The sequence below is a fragment of the Scylla paramamosain genome, chromosome 4 (genome assembly GCF_035594125.1).
Source record: "Scylla paramamosain isolate STU-SP2022 chromosome 4, ASM3559412v1, whole genome shotgun sequence".
In the NCBI taxonomy this organism is placed as follows: domain Eukaryota; kingdom Metazoa; phylum Arthropoda; class Malacostraca; order Decapoda; family Portunidae; genus Scylla; species Scylla paramamosain.
The window spans coordinates 16,721,597-16,744,578 of record NC_087154.1 but is presented as its reverse complement, the minus strand read 5'-3'; the positions used below and the strand labels follow the sequence as shown (position 1 = coordinate 16,744,578).

Below are 22,982 nucleotides of genomic sequence, written 5' to 3'. Positions count from 1 at the left end.
TGTTTTTATGTTTCTACATATAGAGAGTGCTATTAACATGTAGGAGAAAGTGGTAATGGATATGAAAGAGTCCATGGTGGAATGGGTTTCGGATGACGAAATGTAGAAGGTGAGCGATTACTGGAAATGGCAGAAGCAGCAGAAATTATGATATTGGATACTTGGTTCAAGAAGAGACAAAACCATCTAATAACATATAAAAGCAGTCAGAATGAGACACAGATTGACTACATCCTGGTAAGAAGAGAAGACAAACGACTTGTAATGGATTGCAAAGTTATACCTGGAAAACCAGTGGTGACGCAACATGGATTATTAGTAGCAGATTTTAGGATGAAAAGTGGAAGGAAGACAAGGAAAGAAGAAAGAAAAAAGAAGATTAAAGTCTAGGTGCTGAAAAGTTAAAAGAAGAATGAGTTTAGAAACAAAGTTGAAGAAACGTTCAGGGAAAGACATAGAACTGGCAGCTTACCAGAAACAGCAGAGGAGGTGTGGGAAAATATGAAAGATATATTAGTAACAAAAGCAACAGAGATTTGTGGTAAGACGAGTAGGAAACCAAAAGAAGAGAAAGATACATGGTGGTGGAATGATGAGGTTCAAGCTGCAATAAAGGATAAGAAGTTAGCACTAAAACAAATGAAAAACATTGAGAATGACACCACTAAAGAAAATTACAGACAAGCCAAGAAGCAAGCAAAAAGACCAGTAGCCAGAGCAAAGAGTAATACATACAGAGATTGGTATAAGAGGCTGGATACACCAGACGGAGAGAAGATTATATACAGAGTAGCGAAGGTAAGAAATTAAATGAGGAAAGATGTTGAAGTATCAATAGTAAAGGACATTCTTATGATGGAAGATGACATAAAAAGATGGCAGAAATATTTCTCAAACTTGTTAAACATGGGAAATGAATATGAAGAACTGAGTGAAACATTACCAGTGGAAGGGCCAAATACCCAACATAAGTAGAAGGGAAGTGGATTAAGCCATAAAGAAGGGAAAGGCTAACAAGGCAGGAGGAAAATTTGAAGTAACAATAGAAATGATTAAACCACTGGGAGAGTTTGGAGTGGAGTGGATATACGCATTGTTAGAAAAGATTTCGAGCACGGATAAAATGTCTGAAGACTGGAAGGAAAGTAGAATGGTTAAGTTGTATAAGCAGAAAGGAGATATATTGAATTGTGAAAACTACAGAGGTATTAAGCTGTTGGAGCATGGTCTGAAAATACTAGAGAGAGTGATAGAAGGGAGACTGAAAGAGATGGTCAAAATACACAACCACCAATTTGGATATATGAGGGGATTGAACACTGTAGATGTAACCTTTTATTGTGCAACAGATACAGGAAAAATATCTATAAGGAAACAGAAAGGTGTATTGGTGTTTTGTGGACTTGCAGAAGGCGTTTGACAGGGTGCCTAGGAAAGTACTGTACTGGAGTTTTAGAAAGAGAGGAGTGCCAGAAAAGATGATAAGACTAGTGAAAATGATGTATGAGGGAACAAAAAAAAAAAAAAAACAGTGCAGACAAGGTATGGAGAAATGGAATCCTTCCCAGTTGAAGTAAGACTCCATCAGGGATCAGCTTTGAGTCCTTTTCTCTTTCTCATAGTGTTGGACACAATAACGATGGATGTGAGAGACAATGAGGACTTGTGGGAGTTGCTGTTCGCCGACGACCTAGTCATCATTGCGGATACGAAGGAAGAGTTACAGGAGAGATATTTGTTTTGGAAAGGCAACCTGGAGAGAAAGGGAATGAAAGTGAGCACACAAAAGACAGAGGTAATGATAAGCAACAGAGAAGGTTATGAGGAAATAAATGTAACATCAGAGGATGGCATAAGATTGAAGCAAAACAAGAGAGTTCAAATACCTAGGATCAGTAATTGCAGAAGAAGGAGGAACAGAAAAAGCAGTTAGACAAAGAATAAAAGCTGGATGGGAAAAATGGAGGGAGGTGAGTGGAGTAACCTTAGATAAGAAAATACCATTGAAACTGAGAATGAAGATATACAGAAGTGTGTTGAGACCAGTACTTCTGTATGGTGCAGAGACATGGTCTTTAAGGAAGAAAGAGGAAGGCATTCTGGAGAGAACGGAGATGAGGATGTTGAGATGTATGGCTGGCATTTCACTGATAGAAAGGAGACAAAGTGAAGATATTAAAAAGAATGTGTGGAATATGTAATATCAAGGAGAAGGCAAGAGAAGCACGACTAAGATATTTTGGACACGCGATAAGGAGAGAAGAGGATGAACCAGTGAGGAAGGCAATTATGATGGAGGTTAGGGGGAGAAGGAGGGTTGGGAGACAGAGAATGGAGAGGCGTAATAAGGAGTGATATGAACAAGCTGGGAGTGCAAGAAGATGATGCAATGGATAGAAACAGATGGAGAAGGATAACTCGAGCGGCTGACCCTGCAATACAGTGGGATTAAGGCCGTATGAAGAAGATATAGAGAGTGCTATTGAGCTTTTTGACATTTAGGAAAATCAATAACATTCATAACACACGTTCCTGAAAATATCGTTTTGTTTCACCATATACCATATACTAGCAACTTTACATGCATTTTCCCATTTCTTTGACTAACAGGCTAAAAACACTGAAAATGAAATATTTTTTTTTAGGTTTTATTTCTCCATAATGGGTGTTTTTAATGAGTTCTAGTGTTTTGGTGCGTAAAAAAAACACAAAAACACTTAAAAGATTTATTTATTTTTTTTTTCAATTCCAAAATATGATGCTTTCTATTCTTTTTACCGTTTTGGTTATGTCGCTTCGTTTCTCTATATAGATTTCTTCGCATGCATTTTAGCCTTTTGGACCTAACAATGTGAAAAACACACAAAATACACATTTTATTGTATTTTTTTTTTCCATATAGAGTATTTTTTACGCGTTTTTGCGTTTTGATACATAAGAAGCTCAGAAACACTAATTTTTCGCTTTTCTCATAAAGTGTTTCAGATTCCCCATGTACAATGGTTTGCATGGATTTTGCCTTTTTGGTACCTAACGAGTTCAAACACTTACAATACACGTAACATTGTTCTGTTTCTTCAAATCAGTTGTTTTGTATGCATTTTGACGCTTCATTTTTACCTAACAAGGTAAAAAAAAAAATCAAAATATACGTTTTCGTAATATTTATCTGTTTCTCCATATAGACTGCTTTTTAATGAGTTTTAGGGTTTTGGGACCGAAGAAGGTCAGAAACATTCATTATACACGTTTCTTGTAATATCGTTTTATTTCCCAGTACAGAGTATTTTGCATGCATTTTGCCCTTATTCTATATAAAAAGTAAAAAAAAAACACTGAAAAATCCACGATTTTTGTAATGTTTTGCATATGTTTGAGTGTGTGATGAAGCTTAAAAACACACAAAAAGCACGTTTTTCTTAATGTTGATTTGTATTCCCTTATAGAGTGCTTTCCATGCTTTTTAGCGTTTTGGTGCTTAACACGCTCAAAAACACGCAAAAGATACGTTTCTGGTATTCACATTTCGTTTCTTCATATAGAGTTTTTTCCATGTAATTTGTCGTTTTGGTATCTAACAATGTGAAAAACAAATTTTTCGAAATGTTCTGTTTCCCCATATTTGAATGTTGTTCACACGCTTTATGATTTTGGTACCTAAGAATCTAAAAAACACTTTTCTCACAATATATATATTTTTTAATCATGCATTTTCACGTTTCTGTTCCTTACGAAGCTATAAAATACTCAAAATACACATTTTTGGTAAGAGCTAAGTTTTGCATGCCTTTTAGCTTTTTGGACGTAAACACTCCTAAACACTCCAAAGACACGTTTGGGGTAATGTTGTTTTGCATTCTATTCACATGTAGGGTGATTTCCATGCTTTTTAACATTTTGGTGCCTAATACGTTGAAAAACAATCAAACGTCACCTTTTTAGTTATTATTATTATTATCATTATTATTTTATTTATTTATTTTTTTTTCACCATGTAGAGTAATTTGTATTTATCTTGGCGTTTTGTAACCTAACACTCAAAATAAACGTTGATAGTAATGTTGTTCTCTTTCTCAATATAGAGAAAAAATGAGCTTCTTAGGTACCAAAACGCTAAAAGACATGAATAACATTCTATATGTAGAAAAAGATTACTAAAAATGTGTATTTTGAGTAATTTCATAGCGTTTCGTAGCAAAACGCCAAAAATTTCAAAAAAACATTAACAATACACGTATCTCGCAATGTGCTTTTCTTTCCCCATGTTGGGTGCTTCGCATGCACTTATGCGTTTTGGTAATTAAAAATGTAAAAAGCACTCAAAATAGACATTTTTGGGGATGTTTTCTACATATATATTCATACACTTTAGAGTTTTAGAAGCTAAAAATTTCAAATACACTTAAAATGCACAATTCTCGTAATGTCTATTCGTGTCCCTATATTGGATACTTTCCATGCATTTTTTTGCGTTTTTGTACGAAAGAAGCTGAAAACACTCATAATACTTGTTTTTTGATAAAACAATTATTATGAGTGTTTTCAGTTCTTTCATACGTTATTCTCCTTCTCCATAAAGAGTGTTTTTGCAAGAATTTCAGCATTTTAGAACAGATGTAGCTCAAGAACACACAAAAAAACGTTTTTTGTATATATATATATATATATATATATATATATATATATATATATATATATATATATATATATATATATATATATATATATATATATATATATATATATATATATATATATATATATATATATATATATATATTTTTTCCTTACACTCAAAAGACACGTTTCTTAAAATGTCATTTCTTTTCGCCGTATAAGACGCTTTGGATGCATTTTGGCGTTTTGGTACCTAACCATGTAAAATACGTTGAAAATATACGTTTTTATTAATGTTATTCTGTTTCTTTATATAGAGTGCTATTCATGCGTTTTAGTGTTTTGGTGCCTAAGAAGCTTTGGTACCTAAGACGTCTCTGGTAATGTCCTTTCATTTCCCCATATAAGGTACATTGCCTACATTTTCCGTTTTTCCATGTAAAAAGCACAAAAAAAAAACATTAAAAAACTTTTGTTTTTCGTAATGATTTTATCTTATTCCTAAAGTGTTTGCATGTGTTTTAGCGTTTTGGTTTTTATAAGTTCAATAACACTGAAAAGACACATATAGAGTGATTTCCACTTTTTTTTGCGATTTCGTCCATAATTCTCTCGAAAACACTCAAAAGACATGTTTCTGGTAATGTCTTTTCGTTTCCCCATATAGAGAGCTTTACATGGATTTTGGCGCTTTGGTACCTAATAATATGAAAAGCAATTAAAATACACGTTTTTGGTAATGTTGTTCTTTTTCTCGATGTAGATATGCTATTCATGCATTTTAGCTTTTAGTACCTAAGAAGCTCAAAACTCCCATAATACACTATTCTCGTAATGTCTTTAAGTTTCGTCATATTTGCATGCATTTTTTTTTTCACTTTCTATGTAACAAGCTCAAAACTCTTAAAATACACGTTTTCGGTAAAGATATACTGTTTCTCAATATCACCTTCAAATCACCTAAGAGACATGTTTTTGGTAATATTGTTTTGTTTTCCTTTATAGGGTTTTTTTCCGTGTTTTTTTTCCTAACACGCTCATAAACACTCCAAAGACTCGTTTCTGGATTTTTTTTTTTTTTTGCACCATTAGGGTATTTTGCATGTTTTTTTTTTTTTCGTTTTGTTACCTATTCATATGAAATACACTCAAAATATACGTTTTTTGTTATGTGGTTCTGTTTCTCCATATAGAAAGCTCTTCATTCGTTTTAGGTTTTAGGTACCTGTGAAGTTGATAAATATTTATAACAAAATTCCCTCGTAATATCCTATCGTTTTCCCATATAGGACACTTTACATGCATATTGGCTTTTTTTTTTTTATACGTAAGAATCTCCAAAATACTGGATATACTTTTTTTCGGTAATGTTATTTTTATTCACAAATTGTCGTTTCAGGCATTTTAGAGTTTTGGTACGTAAAGAATAAAAAAAAAACACTCAAAAGACATGTTTTTTGTAATACTGTTTTCTATTTACATATAAGGTGCTTTCAATATTTATTTATTTATTTATTTATTTATTTTATTTATTTATTTTATTTTATTTATTTTTTTTATTTTTTATTTTTTTATTTTTTTGCGTTTTGGTGCCTTGGACGCTCATATACATTCAGGAGACACGTTTTCTTTTCCTATAGAAGGTGCATGACATGCATTTTGGCGTTTTTGTCCCCGACTGTAAAAAACCCACTACACTACTGTTTTTACATGCGTTTTAGTCTCTTTGTATGTAAGGTGAAAAACACTCGAAACACATTTTTGGTAATGTTTTCTATTTGTATATAGGGTGCTTTCCATGCTTTTTTTTTAACATTTTCGTGTGTATCCTGTAGAAAGAAGAAGTTGAAAAGCATCCATAATAAACGTTTCTCGTAATATTCTTTCTTTACCCCATTTAGGTTATTTTCCATGAATTTTGGCGTTTTTTATACGTTACAAGCTCAAAACACTCAAAATACTTCATATATATATATATATATATATATATATATATATATATATATATATATATATATATATATATATATATATATATATATATATATATATATATATATATATATATATATATATATATATATATATATATATATATATATATATATATATATATATATATATATATATATATATATATATATATATATATATATATATATATATATATATATATATATATATATATATATATATATATATATATATATATATATATATATATATATATATATATATATATATATATATATATATATATATATATATATATATATATATATATATATATATATATATATATATATATATATATATATATATATATATATATATATATATATATATATATATATATATATATATATATATATATATATATATATATATATATATATATATATATATATATATATATATATATATATATATATATATATATATATATATATATATATATATATATATATATATATATATATATATATATATATATATATATATATATATATATATATATATATATATATATATATATATATATATATATATATATATATATATATATATATATATATATATATATATATATATATATATATATATATATATATATATATATATATATATATATATATATATATATATATATATATATATATATATATATATATATATATATATATATATATATATATATATATATATATATATAATACCGCCCCTTCACTGTCAATAATATTGTACAATCCGGAATATTGCGCAGTAATATAGATCGTGTAGAGTCAGCTTTAGTACTTAAGAAGCTAAAAAACACACGAGACAACTTTCTCGTAATATAGTTTTGTATTTCATATACGATGATTTCCATGTTCTTTAGCGTTTTGGTGCCTAGCACACATATAAACACTGAAAAGACACATATCTGGAAATTTTGGTTTCTTTTTCCCATATATCGTTTCAATGCATAAACACTCGAAAGAAATGTTTCTGGAAATTTCCTTTGGTTTCCCTTTATGAAGGCTTTTGCATGCATTTTGGCGTTTTGTTACCTAAGAATGTGAAATATATTGAAAACAAAAAACATTTTTGGTAATGTTTGTTTGTTTTTTCATACTGAATGGTATTTATGTGTTTTAACGTTTTTTTTTTGTATCTAAGAAGCTTAAAAGCACTCAAAATACACGTTTCTCATAATATTCTTTCGTCACTCCATATAGGTTATTTTCAATGCATTTTGGCGTTTTTGTGCGTATAACGCTCAAAAATGATTAAAAATACTTGTTTTTTGATAATGTTAATCTGTTTCTCCATAAAGTGTGTTTTGCATGCGTTTTAGAAGTTTGGTAAGATCAAAAACACTAAAAAGTGACGCTTTTGATAAAGTTTTCTTTTCCCATATAGGGTGTTTTATATATATATATATATATATATATATATATATATATATATATATATATATATATATATATATATATATATATATATATATATATATATATATATATATATATATATATATATATATATACATATATATTACGTTTTCGTGCTTAACACGCTCATAAACACTAAAAAGATACGTTTTTTGGAAATCTCCTTTCCTTACCCTATCTACGAGTAAATAGGGTGTTTTGCATGCATTTTGTCGTTTTAGTAACTAACATTGTGAAATACTCTTAATATACTCGTTTTTTATAGTGTTGTTCTGTCTCTTCATATAGAGTGATATTTATGTGTTTTAGCGTTTTGATACCTAGAAAGCTCAAAAAACGCTCATAATACACGTTTCTCGTAATGTCTCTTTCTTTCCCCATATAGGGCACTTTCCATACATTATGAGGTTTTTGTACGTAACAAGCATGAAAACATTCAATATACTATTTTTTTTCTTTTTGTGATGTGTTTCTTCATTGGTGTGTTTGGATGCCTGTTAGCGTTTTGGTACTTAAGTTGCTGAAATATACTCAAAAGGCACGTTTTTGTTAATGTTTTCTTTACCAATATAGCGTATTTTTCATACTTTTTATGTTTTTGAGCCTAACACGCTTACAAGCACTCAAAAGACAAGTTAATAAAAATGTTGCTTGCTTTCATGTTATAGAGTGGTTTGCATGCATATTGATTTTTGGCTACTAAGAATGTGAAATACACTAAAAATGCGCGTTTTTTTTTTCTGTTTTTCTGTAAGGAATTATTTTCAGGTGTTTTACAGTTTTCGTACCTAATAAGCTTAAAAACACTCATATTAAACGTTTCTCGTAATGTTTTTTTTCTTTTTCACATGTAAAGTTGTTCACATAATTTTAGCGTTTTTGTACGTAACAAGCTCAAAAACCCTCAAAATGCTTGTTTATTATTATTCTGCTTTCCGTACAGGGTTGCTTGCGTTTTAGCATTTGTTACGTAAGTAGCTAAAGAACACTGAAAAGTGATGTTTTTGGTAATGTTTTTTATTTATTTATTTATTTATTTATTTATTTCCCATATAGGATGCTTTCCATGTTGTTTAGCGTTTTAGTGCCTAGCACGCTCACAAACACTTCAAAGACACATTTCTGGAAATCTCGTTTCGTATCCTCATATAGGGTGCTTTGTATGCAGTTTCGCGTTTTGGGACCTAACAATATTAAATTCACTGAAAAAAAAAAATTTTTGGTGACATTGTTCCGTTTCTTCTTCGTTTTTTTGTACCTAAGAAGCTAAAAAACATTCATAATACAGGTTTCTCATAATGGCGTTTTGTTTAGCAATATAGGGTATTTTCAATACATTTTGGCGTTTTTGTACATGTTTTAATACCTAAGAAACAACAACAACAAAAAAAAAAACTCTTAATACACGTTTTTCGTAATGTGGCATAGTTTCCCTTTGTAGGATAATTTGCATGCATTTTAGCGTTCTTTTTTTTAAGTAACAAGCTCAAAAACACTCAAAATAATTGTTCTTTGTAATGTTATCCTGTTTCTCCATATAGGGTGTTTTGCCTGCGTTTTAGCATTTTGGTACGTAGGTAGCTCAGAAACATTAAAAGAGACATTTTTCGTAATGTTTTGTTTTCTCATATAAGGTACTTTCCATACTTTTTTAGTGTTTTCGTGCCTATCACGCTTATAAACACTGAAAAGACACGTCTTTGGAAGTCTTGTTTCCTTTTCCCATATAGTGTGCTTTGCTTTGAATATTGCGTTTTGGTAACTAACAATATGAAATACACTCAAAATACACCTTCTTGGTATTTTTTTGTTTCTCCCTATAGAGTTCTATTTATGCGTTTTAGCGTTTTAGTATCTAAGACGTTTCTTGTAACTTTTTAATATTTTTTCGTTTCCCAATACAGGGTACATTTTTTTTGTATGTATTTTCGCGTTTATGTACGCAATAATCTTAAAATAAAATACTCAAAATACTTGTTTTTGGTAATGCTATTTTTTATTTCTCTATAAATTTTGGTTTGCATGCGATTTTGCGTTTTGGTACGTTAATAGCTAAAAAACAGTGAAAGGAGTGTTATAGGGTCGCTAATCCCTTGTTAAATTATCTATGTTCAGCTCATATATCCTCTCTTATTAATTTACCAACTTCTTTAATTCAGAAATTATTTTAATCAGGAAGGATAAGAGAACAAAGTCTTCTATCGTTTTTTCTTGTACAATAATTTTTAAAAAATTGATTAAAAGTAAAAAAAAAATGTTATTCAAATGTTTCAAAAATGGAAATCAATTCCAAAAACAAAAAATTCGATAGCAGACTTTGTTCGGATCTCATAATTTTATGAGATGCAGTAGCCCTTATATGTGTACCAGGAATTATAACGGAGAAGAACATTTTTATGTCGAAAAATCTGCCATTTTGAGATATAAAGTCACCAATATTAAGGGGACACTAAAATATACTTATTACAGATAGGGACATTTACATGATATATACAGCAGAATATGATGAAAAAGTAGCTTTAATTTCATTTAGTTACTCATATTGGTTTTGTACATAGGCCTAAAACGATTCATGATTTCAAGCTTAATTACCTGGGGTTGGGTGGGAAAAGGGGATTTTTCTTTTTTTTTATATTTCGCCATTTTTCTAAGTGAAAACCAGTGTTTCAGTGTTTATAATAAATTAAATATTAATGGAAAAAGATATCTGATGCAGATACATTGATTATTTGCTGGAATTACGAAAAAAAATGTAAATAAGAACATAAGAACATAAGAAATAAGGGAAGCTGCAAGAAGCGACCAGGCTTACACGTGGCAGTCCCTGTATGAAACACACCTACCTATTTCCATCTGCTATCCCCATCCATAAACTTGTCTAATCTTCTCTTAAAGCTCTCTAGTGTCCTAGCACTAACTACATGATTACTGAGTCCGTTCCACTCATCTACCACTCTATTTGAGAACCAATTTTTTCCTATCTCCTTCCTAAACCTAAATTTTTCAAGCTTGAACCCGTTATTTCTTGTTCTACCCTGGTTGCTGATCCTAAGAATTTTGCTTACATCTCCCTTGTTATAACCCTTATACCACTTAAAGACTTCTATCAGGTCCCCCCTTAACCTACGTCTCTCTAAAGAATGTAAATTTAACCGCTTCAACCTCGCCTCGTAAGGAATACTCCTCATCCCCTGTATCCTTTTAGTCATTCTCCTCTGTACTGATTCTAATAGACCTCTATCTTTCCTGTAATGTGGGGACCAGAACTGCACCGCGTAGTCTAGATGAGGTCTGACCAGCGCCAAGTATAACTTTAATATTACTTCCGGCCTTCTACTTTTAACACTCCTAAAAATTAATCCTAGTACCCTATTTGCCTTGTTTCTGGCTTCTATGCATTGTTTCCCTAGACGGAGTTCAGAGCTAACTATAACTCCTAAATCTTTCTCGTACCCTGTACCTGCCAGAGTTTGGTTGTCTAATGTGTACCCATTGTGTGGGTTTCCTCTACCTACGCTAAGCACTTTGCATTTAGTGATATTAGATTGCATTTGCCATCTATCCGTCCATTCATTCATTCTATCTAAGTCTGCCTGCAAGGCGATGGCATCCGATTCTGACCTAATTAATCTACCTATCTTTGTGTCATCCGCAAATTTACTAACATCACTACTAATTCCACTATCCAAGTCATTGATATACAATAGAAATAACAATGGCCCTAATACTGATCCCTGTGGCACCCCACTAATTACATGACCCCACTCGGATTTCGAGCCGTTTATTACCACTCTCTGTTGCCTGTCACTAAGCCATGACCCTATCCAGCCTAACACCTTCCCATCTATCCCGTGTGCCCTAACCTTTCTCAGGAGCCTTTGATGGGGTACCTTGTCAAATGCTTTACTAAAGTCCAGATATAAGATATCATAACTATCACCATTATCTACTGCCTCGTACACCTTACTGTAAAAACCATGCTGTGACTGATTTATCAAGTTATGTTTGTCTAAATGTTCCCTAATGTTCCTTGCTATTATTGGCTCTAACATTTTACCTACAACTGAAGTTAAGCTGACAGGTCTATAATTAGACGCTAAAGTTTTATCTCCTTTCTTAAAGATGGGTACTACATTAGCCTGCCTCCACATTACTGGTACCTCACCCGACTCCAGTGATTTCCTAAAGACAGAAACTAACGGCTCACTAATAATCTCTTTACATTCCTTAAGTACTCTGGGATATATTTCATCAGGTCCTGGTGACTTGAACTTTTTTAGCCTATCTATCTCCTGTTCCACTATCTCCCTAGTTATGGAAATATCTGTCAGCTTCTCATTCTCATCTGCTCTAAACACCTGTTCACTATCTGGCATATCCTGCATGTTTTCCTGGGTGAAGACAGTTAAAAAATAATCATTCAGAAGTTTACTAATCTCCTCCCCAGGACTAACCAGCTCCCCATCTGCTGCCTTTAATGGACCTACAGTATCCTCATTCTTCGTCCTGTATACCTGATAAAATCCCTTGGGATCCGTCTTCGCCTGGCTGGCTACCTTTGATTCATAATTGTCCTTAGCTTTCCTCGTTAACTTCCTGACTGTTCTAACTAATTCATTATATTGTGTCCTTAAAACTTCTTCACCTGCCCTTAATCTCCTGTATATACTTCTCTTACGCCCTATATAATGCTTTAACCTAGGAGTCATCCATTTAGGGTCATTTTTTTGTGATCTTATTGTTCTATACGGGATATTTGCTAACTGACCTGTATGAACTTTATCTACGAAATATATATACAATTCATCTACATTTACTTCACCTAGTCCCCTTATCTCGTCCCCTACCATCCTCTCCACTCCCTCATCTACTCGCCTCGACCTCACCTCTCTCATTATATCATAATTTTTCGTATATAAATCTAAGAAATATAATTAGCCCTAAAAATGTCTCGTTCTCTAATGTGCTAAAAAAAAAAAAAAATTCATAGGAAACCAAAAAGAAAACAGGTATATCAGAACAAAATGGGAAAAAAAAGAGAAAAGAAAACTTATCATACGTCTCGCAGCTGGAGAAATTAATACGTCTTAGTGTTTTGGTACATAAGAAGCTCAAAAGCACCCATAACAAACTTTACTCGCAATGTTCTTTCGTTAATCCATATAGGGAACTTAGCATGCATTTTGGCTTTTTCCTATCTATGTAAGAAGGTGAAAAATACTCAAAGTTTCTGGTAATGTTATGATGTATTCCCCTAAGAAGAGTGTTTTGCATGCATTTTAGTAAGTAGCTAAAAAACTTTGAAAAGAGAAGTTTTTTTTTTTTTATATGGCGTTCTTTCCATGCTTTTTAACGTTTTAGTACCTAGAACGTAGATAAATACTAAAAAGACACGTTTCTGGAAATCTCAATTCCTTTCCCCATTCAATTTGGCGTTTTTGTACCTACCAAAGTGAAATACACTCAAAAATACACATTCTTGGTAAAGTTGTACTGTTTCTCCATATTGAGTGCTATTTATGCTTATTCGTGTTTTGGTACCGAATAAGCTCAAAACCATTACTAATGCACATTTCTGGTAACGTTTTTTTCCTTTCCCTATATAAGGAACTTTGTATGCATTTTGGCGTTTGTCTACGTAACAAGATAAAAAAAAACTCAAAACACTTGTTTTTGATAATGTTACATAATACACATATCTCATAATGTATTTTCTTTTCACCACATATATATTTTTGTGTTTTTCTATGTAACAAGGTCAAAATACTCAATATTTTTTTATATAATGTTATTATTATTTTTCCATAAAGGGTGTTTTGTATGCGTTATAGTGTTTCGGGAAAGACACGTTTCTGGAAATCTCGTTTTCTTTCCCCATATAGGGTGCTTTGCTTTCAATTTGGCGTTTTGGTACCTACCAAAGTGAAAGACACTCAAAATACACGTTCTTGGTAAAGTTGTACTGTTTCTCCATATTGAGTGCTATTTATGCGTTTTAGCGTGAGAACCTCAAAAGCACTGAAAAGGCAAGTTGTTTTGTATTCCCATATATATTCCCATATATAATTCCCATACTTTTCCGTGTTTTGGTGTTTAACACGCTCAAAAACACGCAAAAGACATATTGCTGGTTGTGTCGTTTCGTTTCCTTGTCTTGGGTTCTTTGCATGTAGTTTGGCGTTTTGGCAATTAATAATGTGAAATACACTAAAAATACACATTTTTCTAATGTTCTTCTATTTTTCCATATAGACTGCTGTTCATGCATTATAGGCTTTTAGTACCTAAGAACCTCAAAAATACTTATAATACACGTCTCTTCTAATGTCATTTTGTTTCTCTACATGGGCTACTTTGAATCCATTTTTTCGTTTTTGAGGGTAACAAACTCAAAACACTAAAAATACTTTTTTTTTTTTGTAATGTTATTTTGTTTCTTCATAAAGAAGCGTTTTGGTACATGTAGGAGCTTTAGTTTCTTGTGAGAGCTGGCAACTGAGAGCCAGGCTCAAGGACGCAGCCAGTGGCGGGAGTCAGTCAGACTCACGCCCACTTACTGTACGACCGCTACCATTACAGTCACGTCCAGCCACTCTGTGTTTCTTTTCCACTCAACATGGCGCAGTGATAGCAGTCTTCCTACGTCCACGATGGCCACTCCAAGACGCCCACGGTTCCCTGCCGCTTCTGGAAGAAGGAGAGAGGGAGCAGGCTTCCTAGCACAGGCTCAGACGTTCCTGCTATCCCAGCAGGGAGCCATTGAAACCTTGCGACGAGACATTGCAGCAATGGGGACAGGTGCGACCTGGACATGTCTGCAGCAGACTTCAGGACATGGCGTCGATCCTTAGAAGACTGGATCGAACTCAACGCTGTCGGTGATGGAGACGCCGCACGTTACATTCGGCTTCTGTGTGCCCCTGAGGTACAGAAAGCGCTCGACGCCAGGTACCCCAAGGCTCAGTGGGACGCCACTTCCGCTGCTGAGGCCCTGGAAAGCGTCGGCAGGTTAGTAATACGTACGGCGAACCAGGCAGTGCAGTGGTCAAATTTTTTTTGGTGTCAAGCAGGCCGTGGGAGAATCAGTGAGTGACTACTTCACTAAGTGCTCCCAAATGGTGCTTGACTGTGCTTTTCAGTGCCCGGACTGTGACAAGGATTTGAGTGATTACATGCTAGTGCGAAAGCTCATCGCTGGGCTGCGTGACCCGGCCCTACGACGCGAGGTCTTTCAGTGCCATGTACAGTTTAGGGACGTCGACAGTCTCCGGTCATATTGTGTGGCGTTTGAGGCGGCTCAGAGGGACGCTCACAGTTTCCCGCCAAACCGCCATCCCGGGGCTGCTGCTAGTGACGCCTTGAGCGGCGCCACGAGTGATGATGACGTCATCGCCGAGGCTGGCCCCAGAAAAGCCCGCCATCGCCCGTGTGGTTACTGCGGCGAGCGGCACCAGCCTGGCAAGGCTTCCTGCCCAGCAGCTAATGCCACGTGCCGTGCTTGTGGAAAGCTGGGCCACTTCCAAGCAGTGTGCAAAGGTGAAAGAAAGCCTGCAAGGAAGGGCGCAGTGGCCAGTGCGGTGGTGGCAACCGCCAAAGTGACGCGCCAGCCACAGCTTCAGATCCTCGTCTCCAGACCGGAGGGCGGCCCACAGCATCCCACCACAGCCATCGCGGATACAGGTGCGCAGGTGTGTGTGGCTGGCCCCACGCTATTGAGGATTCTGGGCCTCTCACCCAGGCAGCTGCAGGAGCGCGCCGGCTTGCGCGACCTCGCCGGAATTAACCTGCCCACCTTGGGAGCCACGACATGCCACTTCAGCATCCCTGGCCGCTCTACCCAGCGGGACGTGTACTTCGTGAAGTCGGTGGATAAGATCTACTTGTCCCTCGACGCCTGCAAGGATCTGGGTCTGGTACACGCTGACTTCCCGCAGCCTCCAGTCAGGGAGGTGGCGAGCGTGAGCGGCAGCGGCCCCACCCCGCCATCCAGACCAGCCGCCGCGCCACCCAGACCAAACACCATGCCGCTTCCGCCTCTGGAGGAGAACGTGCCAATGCTACAGGAGTGGCTTCTCGGGCATTTCTCGACATCCACCTTCGACACCGACCAGTATCCCCTGCCAGTCATGGCGGGACCTCCTCATCACATCCACCTGTCCCCGACGCAACCCCCTATGCCTGCCACACCCCAGCCTCCGTCCCGAAGCACTGGGAGGCGGAGGTCAAGCGGCAGCTAGATGAGGACGTTCGGAAAGGTGTTATCCGTCCTGTCCCTGCAGGAGAGGCCACAGAGTGGTGTGCCAGGATGGTGGTGGTCGCGAAAAAGTCTGGCAAGCCACGCCGCACGGTAGACTTCCAGAAGCTCAACGCGTGCTGCCAACGGGAGACCCACCACACTCCTGCGCCATTCGATATGGCTTCTGGGATCCCGGCCCACACCTACAAAACTGTGGCAGACGCACACTGGGGGTTCCACCAGGTGGAGCTGGACGAGGAGAGCAGACGCCTCACTACCTTCATTACACCATGGGGCAGGTACCAATACTGCAGGACACCCATGGGGCACTGTGCGGCGGGGGACGCCTACACCAAAAGGTTCGACGACGCCATCATCGACCTGCCACGGAAGCACAAGTGTGTCGACGACACGCTCCTTTATGACACAGGCGTGGAGGAAGCTTTCTGGCATGTCTACGATTTTTTGGAGGTGTGTGCCAAGGCCGGAGTGACACTGAAACCGGAGAAGTTTCGCTTCTGCCAGAGGGAGGTCGACTTCGTTGGCTACCACTTGGCCTGGGACACATACAAGCCGACTGAAGAGCGCCTCACCGCCGTCAGGGACTTCACAATGCCAGACAAGCCATCCATCACCGACGTGCGCTCATAGTTTAGTTTCGTGAACCAGCTGGTGCCCTTCCTGGCCACGGCCCCACTCATGTCGCCTTTCAGGGCCCTGCTGAAGAAGCCAGCAGGCAAGAGCGTCTACTGGGACGAGTGCCTCCTCAAGACATTCACGCAAGTAAAGGAGGTCATCTGTCAGCTAGCCAAGCAGGGGCTGGCATATTACGACAAGACCCGGCCCACAATCGCCATCACGGACTGGTGCAAGGATGGCATCGGGTTCGTGGTGATGCAACAATACTGCTCCTGCTCACCAGCCAATGCCCCCCTCTGCTGCAAGGGAGGGTGGCGCCTGGCGTTATGTGGCAGTCGGCACCTCACCCAGGCCGAGGCAGGATACGCGCCAGTGGAGGGAGAGGCCTTGGCGGTGGCATGGTGCCTGCGTAAGGCCCGGCTTTTCCTCCTGGGGTGCCCCAACCTCGTCATCGCTACGGACCACCGTCCCCTGGTTAAGTTATTTGGTGACAAGGCCCTAAAGGACATCGCCAACCCCCGGCTCTTCAGGCTAAAAGAACGGACCCTGCAGTATAAAATCACCATGCGCTTCCTGCCAGGGAAGCACAACGCAGCAGCCGGCTTCCTATCCAGGTATCCCGCAGCCAAGGCTGCCCCGGACGAGGTGGATGAGGATCAAGACGTCGCTATCACCGCAGCTATGTCCGCAGCTGCGGTAGCCGCCCTTGACTTGAGTGGGTGCACCACCATCGATGAAGAAATGGTGTTGCAAGTGGCGCTTGAGGACCCCACATACCAGTCGCTGGTTTCAAGAGTGTGCAGCGGCGACTGGCGGCCCCACAAGTCACAGGAGCTCGCCTGCTTACGCCCCTTTTACAGCGTACGGGACAGACTGGCAGTGTCCCGGGGCCTAGTCACCTATACCTACGACCAGGGATGTGTGCGACTCATCATCCCTGAGGCTCTACGTGAACGAGTAGCCTCCAGTCTTCACGCCAGCCATCAGGGGCTCGACTCCATGCTGAGGAGGGCCAGGCAAACAGTATATTAACCTGGGATAGAGGGTGATCTGCAGCATCATCGGGCCATGTGCAACACCTGTAACGCCAACGCGCCTTCACAACCGCCCGAGCCCCTCATCCTCACGCCACCCCCCGACTACCCCTTTCAGCAGACGGTGGCGGACCTATTCCAGGTCAAACTTACCTGGTATACGCTGACAGACTCACTGGGTGGCTGGAGGTGGCACATCTACCCTCGGGTGCCCCTTCCGGTAAAATCATGAAGCACCTGAGGCACTTCTTCACCAGATGGGGGCCCCCAGAGCAGCTCTCTACTGATGGAGGTACAAACCTTGTGAGTGGAGAAATGACTGCGTTCCTCAAGAGGTGGGGAGTCGCGACCCGTCTCTCCTCCACTCAGTACCCCCAATCTAACGGCCGCGCGGAGGCGGCCGTGAAGACAGCCAAGAGGATGTTGCGAGACAACACGGGGACCAGCGGCAGCCTAGACAACGACAAGGTGTCGCTGGCTCTCCTCCAATACCTAAATACCCCGCTGCGGGGAGGGAACATGTCACCCGCACAGTTGACGACAGGCAGACAGCTGAGAGATGGGGTCCCCACAGCCAAGCAGAACTACAAAGTCAACCTCGAGTGGCAGCAGACCCTAGAAGAGAGAGAGACTCAGATGGCACAGCGTCACGAGGAAATACGCCAACAGAGCCCGGGCCAGCGCAGTCGACGACGTCGTCTGCAGCCGGGAGCCCGTGTATGGGTTCAGGACCAGACCAGCAAGGCATGGAGTAAGTCTAGTACCGTCGTCGAGGTCCATCCTTACCGCCAGTACGCTGTAAGAATGGACGGGAGTGGTCGGATATCTATACGCACTCGCGGCCACTTGAAAGAGGCCGCGCCACAGCCAGAGCCGCCCCTCTCACCGCGAGAGCCGCAACCACTCAAGCCAGAAGCACTTCCACCTCCACCGCCTCGACAGCCGAGGCGCAGGCGTCAACCGAGGCGGCTGGAGGACTACGTGACACAATAATTACTTTCCTTTATGTCATTTGGACTTGTCAGTTTTGTATTTCTCATTGTCTTAAGATTTTGTATGTTCCCCTTACAATCTTGAGGGGGGAGATGTAGGAGTTTTAGTTTCTTGTGAGAACTGGCAACTGCGAGCCAGGCTCAAGGACGCAGCCAGTGGCGGGAATCAGTCAGACTCACGCCCACCTACTGTACGCCCGCTACCATTACAGTCACGTCCAGCCACTCTGTGTTTCTTTTCCACTCAAGAGTACATAAGAAGCTGGAAAACACTCCAAAGACACGTTTTTGGTTAAGTTGTTTTCTATTCAAATATATTTTGCTTTCAATTCTTTTTAGAGTTTTGGTGCGTAACATACACAAAAGACTCAAAGGATACGCTTCTTGAAATGTTGTTTTGTTTTCCTATAGATGCATTTTTCGTAACTAACAATGTGGAAAACACTCAAATTACATGTTTTCGTTAATATTGTTCTGTTTTTCCATATAGAAAGAAATTAATTCGTTTTCTGTGTTTTAGTACTTTGAAGCTCAAAAACACTAATAATACCACTAAGGTCTTTTCTTTCCCCAAATTCGTGTACTTTGCATGTATTTTGGCGTTTCCTACTTAAAAATCTCAAAAGCACTTAAAATATTTGTTTTTGATCATGCAAAACACACTTTATGGAGAAACACTACATAAAGTGTTTTGCATTTTTTTTTTTTTTAGCGTTTTAGTACGTAAGAAGCTCGAAATTACACAGAAGATACGCTTTTCGTAATGTCGTTTTGTGTTCCCATATAGGGGAATTCCCATGTTTTTGTGCCTAATACGTTAGAGACACAGAAAACATATGTCTCTGTTAATGTAGTTTCCCTATTTTAAGAGGGTTTGCATGCATTTTGGCGTTTTTAACTCAGTAATGTGAAAAAACACTCAAAACACATGATTTTGTTAATGTTGTTATGTTTCTTGATATCAAGTACTATTTATATATTTTTGAATTTTAGTACGTTAGAAGCTCAAAAACTTTTATAATTCACGTTTCTGGTAATGCTTTTTTTTTTTCGTTTTCCCATACTTTGCATGCATTTTGGTGTTTTTCTATGGTTTTTGGTGTGTAAACTTATACTGTATCTCCATTATTTTTTTTTTCCATGCGTTTAAGCGTTTTGTTATATAAGTAGCTGAAAACACTGAAAAAAGACATAATTGGTAATATTGTTTTCCTGTCTCATATAGAGTTCCTTTCATGCTTCTTCATACTTTTCTAGAAATCCCGTTTCATTTACCCATATAGGGTGCTTTGAGTGTAGTTTTGCGTTTTTTTACTTAACTTTGTGAAATACACACACACACACAAAAAAACACGCTTTTGGTAATGTTTTGTTTCTCCATACAAAGTGCTATTGAAGCGTTTTCGCATTTTGGTAACTAGAAAGCTCAAAAGCACTCATTATACACTATCGTCATAATGTTTTTTCTTTTCCCTATATACAGTATTTTCTTCATATTTTGGAGTTTTTGCACGTAACAAGTTCAAAAACTCTTCTTGTTATTGGTAATATTATTCTGTTACTTTACAAGGAGACTTTTTTTAATATGGTTTAGGATTTTCTTACGTAAGAATCTCATAAAACACTGAAAAGACACAGTTTTTGTGATGTTTTGTATATCCATATAAGGTGGTTTCCATGTTTCTTAGAGATTTGGTGCCTAACACGCTTATAAACATTGAAAGATCCTTTTCTTGGAATGTTTCTTTTACCGATATAGGGTGCTTTGCATGCTTTTTAGCATAATGGTACCTAACAATGTGTAGCACTCAAAATCCAATTTTTATTTTATTTTGTTGTTCTGTTTCTCCATATAGAGTGATATTCATGCGTTTTAGTGTTTTGGTACATAATAAGCTCAAAAACACTCATAATACACGTTTCATTAGTCTTTTTTTTTTTCCACGTTATTTTGCATCAATTTATATTGCTTATTTGTCTGTAAGAAATTCAAAACTCTCAAAATTTTTGTTTTAGGTACCATTCTCTTTTCTCCGTAAAGTGTGTTTTGCATGCTTAAGAGCCTTGTTACGTAATAAGGTCAAAAACACTGAAAAATCTCGTTTTCGGTAGTTATTTTCTATTCTCATATAGGGTGCTTTCTTTGATTTTCAGCATTTTAGTACCTAACACGCTCATAAACATTCAAAAGACACGTTTGTGGAAATGTCGTTTCTTTTCCCTATATAGGATTCTTTGCATGCATTTTGGCGTTTTTCTACCTAACACACTAATAATGCATATTTTTGCTAATGTCATTCTGTTTCTCCATATAGAGTGCTATTCATGCCTGTTAGCATTTTGGTATCTAAGAAGCTAAAAAACACTCGTAATACGTGTCTCTCGCAATGTCTTTTCCTTTCCGTATTAATGCAAAAAATGCAGGCTATGTACGTGTACATAAACTGCATTTTTTTCTGTCATAAGCTAAAAAAAAAAAAACTTAAAATACTGCTTCTTCGTAATCTGTTTCTCCATGAATGGTGTTTTGCATGCTTTTATTTTTACTTTTTTTCCATTTTGTTACGTAAGAAACTGAAAAACACTCCAAAGACACGTTTTTGGTAATGTTTTCCATTCCATTGTAGGATGCTTTCCATGGTTTTAAGCATTTTTGTGCCTAATATGGACATAAACAATCAAAATATACTTTTCTTGTAATGTCGTTTCCCCATATAAGCGGCTTTGCATGCATTTTGGCATTTAAATTCCTAACAACATATAAAAACTCTTAAATTACACTTTTTTGATAATATTCTGTTTCTTCATATAGAGTGGTATTAACGCTTTTTTTGCATTTTGGAACATAAAATGCTTAAATAGACTTATAATAAACATTTCTAGTAATACCTTTTCGTTTACCCATGTGGTACTTTGCATGCAGTTTTGGCGTTTTTCTACGTAAAAATCTAAAAAAAAAAAAAAACACAAAATACTTGTTTTCGATAATGTTATTCTGTTGCTCTATGTGTTTTGCATGCGTTTTTGAATTTTGGTACGAAAGAAGTTGAGAAACGCACAAAATACAAGTTTTTCGTACTATTGTTTTATATTCCAAAATAAGATGATTTCCATGTTTTTTTTTTTTTTTTTACGTTTTGGTGCCTAACACGCAAAAAAAAAAAAAAAACGCTAAAAGGACATGTTTTTTGTAAGGTCGTTTCGTTTCCCTATTTAGGAGTGTTTGCATGCATTTTGGCGTTTTTTCAATATAATAATATGAAAAACATTCAAAATACACGTTTTTGTTAATGTTTTTCTGTTTCTTTTAAAATTTTATAATACATGTTTCTCATAATGTCTTTTCGTTTCCCCATATTTTATTTTACATTCTCTATGTCGTTTTTCTACAGAACAAGGCCAAAACCTTTACTCCATAAAGTGTAAGTAGGTAATAAACACTAAAAAGAGACATTGTTATGTTTTCTCATATGGGGTGCTTTTCATGCTTTTTGTCGTTTTGGTGTCTAGCACGCTCATAAACACTCAAAAGACACTTTACTCTAAATTTCGTTTCATTTACCCATATAATGTGTATTCTGGTGCTTTAGTACCTAAATATATGAAATACATTCAAAATACACGTTATTGGTAAAGTTGTTCTATTTTTCCAAACAGAGGCATTTTCACTTTTTTGTACCTAAGAACCCCAAAAATAGTCATAATTCCTGTTCCTCGTAATGTCCTTTTCTTTCCTCATATATGGTATTTTGTTTACATTTTTTTATTTTTCTACGTTACCAGCTGAAAAACTCGTTTTGGTATCTGATAATGGTAAATTATCAGGTACCAAAATACATGTTTTTGGTACAAAATACATGTTTTTTGGTAATTTTGTTTTCCTTTTCCATATGTTAATGCGTTTTCATCTTCTGGTACCTAAGAAGCTCAGAAACACACATTATCCACACGCCTGCATTTTCGAGTTTTCTACGTAATCTATTGAAAAACACTCAAAATACTGTTTTTTAGTAAGGTTATTGTTTGTTGT

General features: G+C 36.8%; 2 protein-coding genes across 2 annotated transcripts; both read left to right on the top strand.

Annotated features, from left to right (window-relative positions):
• Positions 1-1,048: 1,048 nt before the first annotated feature.
• On the top strand, positions 1,049-2,201 carry LOC135100133 (uncharacterized). Its single transcript, XM_064003096.1, has 3 exons — positions 1,049-1,226; positions 1,623-1,895; positions 2,065-2,201. Exons 1-3 carry the CDS (start codon positions 1,049-1,051, stop codon positions 2,199-2,201), a joined length of 588 nt encoding a protein of 195 aa, XP_063859166.1.
• Positions 2,202-16,986: 14,785 nt separating this feature from the next.
• LOC135100132 (uncharacterized) lies at positions 16,987-18,953 on the top strand. Its single transcript, XM_064003095.1, has 2 exons — positions 16,987-17,942; positions 18,131-18,953. The coding sequence occupies exons 1-2, from the start codon at positions 16,987-16,989 to the stop codon at positions 18,951-18,953; spliced, it is 1,779 nt and encodes a 592-aa protein (XP_063859165.1).
• Positions 18,954-22,982: the final 4,029 nt, after the last annotated feature.